Source organism: Rattus norvegicus, chromosome 8 (genome assembly GCF_036323735.1).
Source record: "Rattus norvegicus strain BN/NHsdMcwi chromosome 8, GRCr8, whole genome shotgun sequence".
NCBI lineage: Eukaryota > Metazoa > Chordata > Mammalia > Rodentia > Muridae > Rattus > Rattus norvegicus.
In genome coordinates this window covers 24799877-24801752 of record NC_086026.1, presented here as the reverse complement: position 1 = coordinate 24801752, position 1876 = coordinate 24799877, and the positions used below count along the sequence as shown (strand labels likewise).

Genomic DNA, 1876 nt, shown 5'->3' with positions numbered 1-1876 from the left:
TATATGTATGCACAGACAAATGCACACATATGCAGATATACATGTTACTAAAGCAAAACTACAGTGGGATTGAAAAATTGTGGTAAAACCAATGTCAGCACCACTAGAGGACCAGGATTCAATTTCTACCTTCTACTAAGCAGCTACCTACCATTCGCAGCTCTCAGTCCAGGACATCTGACACCCTCTTCTGGCCTATATGGAAACTAGGCATATCCATTGTATTCTTACATACATATAAACAAAAGATCAAAACAAATAAAATAAAGTAGAATTATATTTTTAAAAATCTGTGCTCAGATTCAAGGAAATAAAATCAAAGCAAGAGATATTTAAAAAACAATTAGAAGAAATAAGTTATTTTATCTCAATAGAAATCCTGTAACTGTCACATACTATCAATGCACAAGCTCAAGGGTTATCACACATCACAGAAGAGAGGCTATCCTACCAACAACTTTCTTCAGGGCCTCCTTCATATCTTTGTTTCTCAAACTATAAACAAAAGGATTCATCATTGGAGGAATTATTGAATACATCACTGAAGCCACAGCGATCTTCTTTGGTGAATCAATTACATTTGAGATAATGTATACACCAAAACCTGTTCCATAGAACAAGGCAACAACCAACAAATGAGACCCACAAGTGGAAAAGGCTTTGTACTTTCCTTCTGATGATGGCATTTTCAATACTGTAAACACAATGTGAGTATAAGAAAAAATTATTCCATAGAGAGGAACACCAGCAAAAATAGAAGCTGAAACAAATATCAAGATGTTGTTGATGAGGCTGTCAGAACAGGCAAGCTTGAGGACTTGTGCAATTTCACAGAAGAAGTGGAGGATTTCCAGGTCTGTGCAGAAGGACAAGTGCAGTACCATCAGACTATGCACAAGCCCATTTACAATACTAATGGTTAGAGAGATAAGAACCAGAATAATACAGAAGCAGGGGTTCATGAGAACTGTATAGCGTAGAGGATTACAAATGGCTATGTAACGGTCATAGGCCATTACTCCAAGGAGAAAACATTCAAAAATGGTACAAACTACAACAAAGCAGACCTGGCTGAGGCAGCCTGCATAAGTGATCCTCTGATCCTGTGTTTGTATGTTCACCAACATCTTTGGGACTGTGATGCTGATTAAATATATGTCATTAAAAGACAGATGACAGAGAAAGAAGTACATGGGGGTGTGAAGATGGCGGTCACAGTTGATGGCCAACATTATAAGAAGATTTCCAGAAATGGTAATCAAGTACATGCATAGAAAAAAAACAAAGATGAGTGGCTGCAGCTCTGTATCATCTGTGAGGCCACGTAGAAAAATATCCAAAACAACTGATTTGTTTTTAACTTCCATGTTAGACATGAATCTTAAGGAAAGGAGGTGAGAAGTTATTGAAATATAGGAATTTCAGGTAGCACTGTAAAATTAGATTTGTTAGAAAACAACTTTTTACATGACTTTGTCTTTTCAATTTAGCCCTTCATTCAAAATAGAAATGGAATGTGAGGAAATTAATTTGAAGGCAACAGCATCTAGTTTTTCCTCCTAGCTATGACTATCTAGTAATTAATATCAATAGTGAACTCCCTTCTACCCTCCACTATCAACAAATGAAGTGTAACACAAGTCTGAGTAAATATTAAAATTCATTGTACTTGAGAAATGGAATTTTTTCTCTGAATGAAATTTCACCTACCATTACCAAAGGATAACAATAAAAGAATGATCCAGTAGAAAGTTTCATGATAATGTGTTCTGTACTGAGTTGATAACAGGACAATTGTGTCAATTATTTATAATTGTCTTATGTATGCTCTTTTGATTCACCATGATGATAATCTAACAATTCCTCCTTCATTTCT

General features: G+C 35.5%; 1 protein-coding gene across 1 annotated transcript; it reads right to left on the bottom strand.

The window, feature by feature from the left end:
- Nucleotides 1-428: 428 nt before the first annotated feature.
- Nucleotides 429-1367, bottom strand: Or7g18 (olfactory receptor family 7 subfamily G member 18). The gene has a single exon (NM_001000426.1). It carries the CDS (start codon nt 1365-1367, stop codon nt 429-431), a length of 939 nt encoding a protein of 312 aa, NP_001000426.1.
- Nucleotides 1368-1876: the final 509 nt, after the last annotated feature.

Coding starts and splice junctions, on each gene's coding strand:
- Or7g18 (NM_001000426.1), bottom strand. CDS start 1,367: ATGGAAGTTAAAAACAAATCAGTTGTTTTGGATATTTTTCTACGTGGC.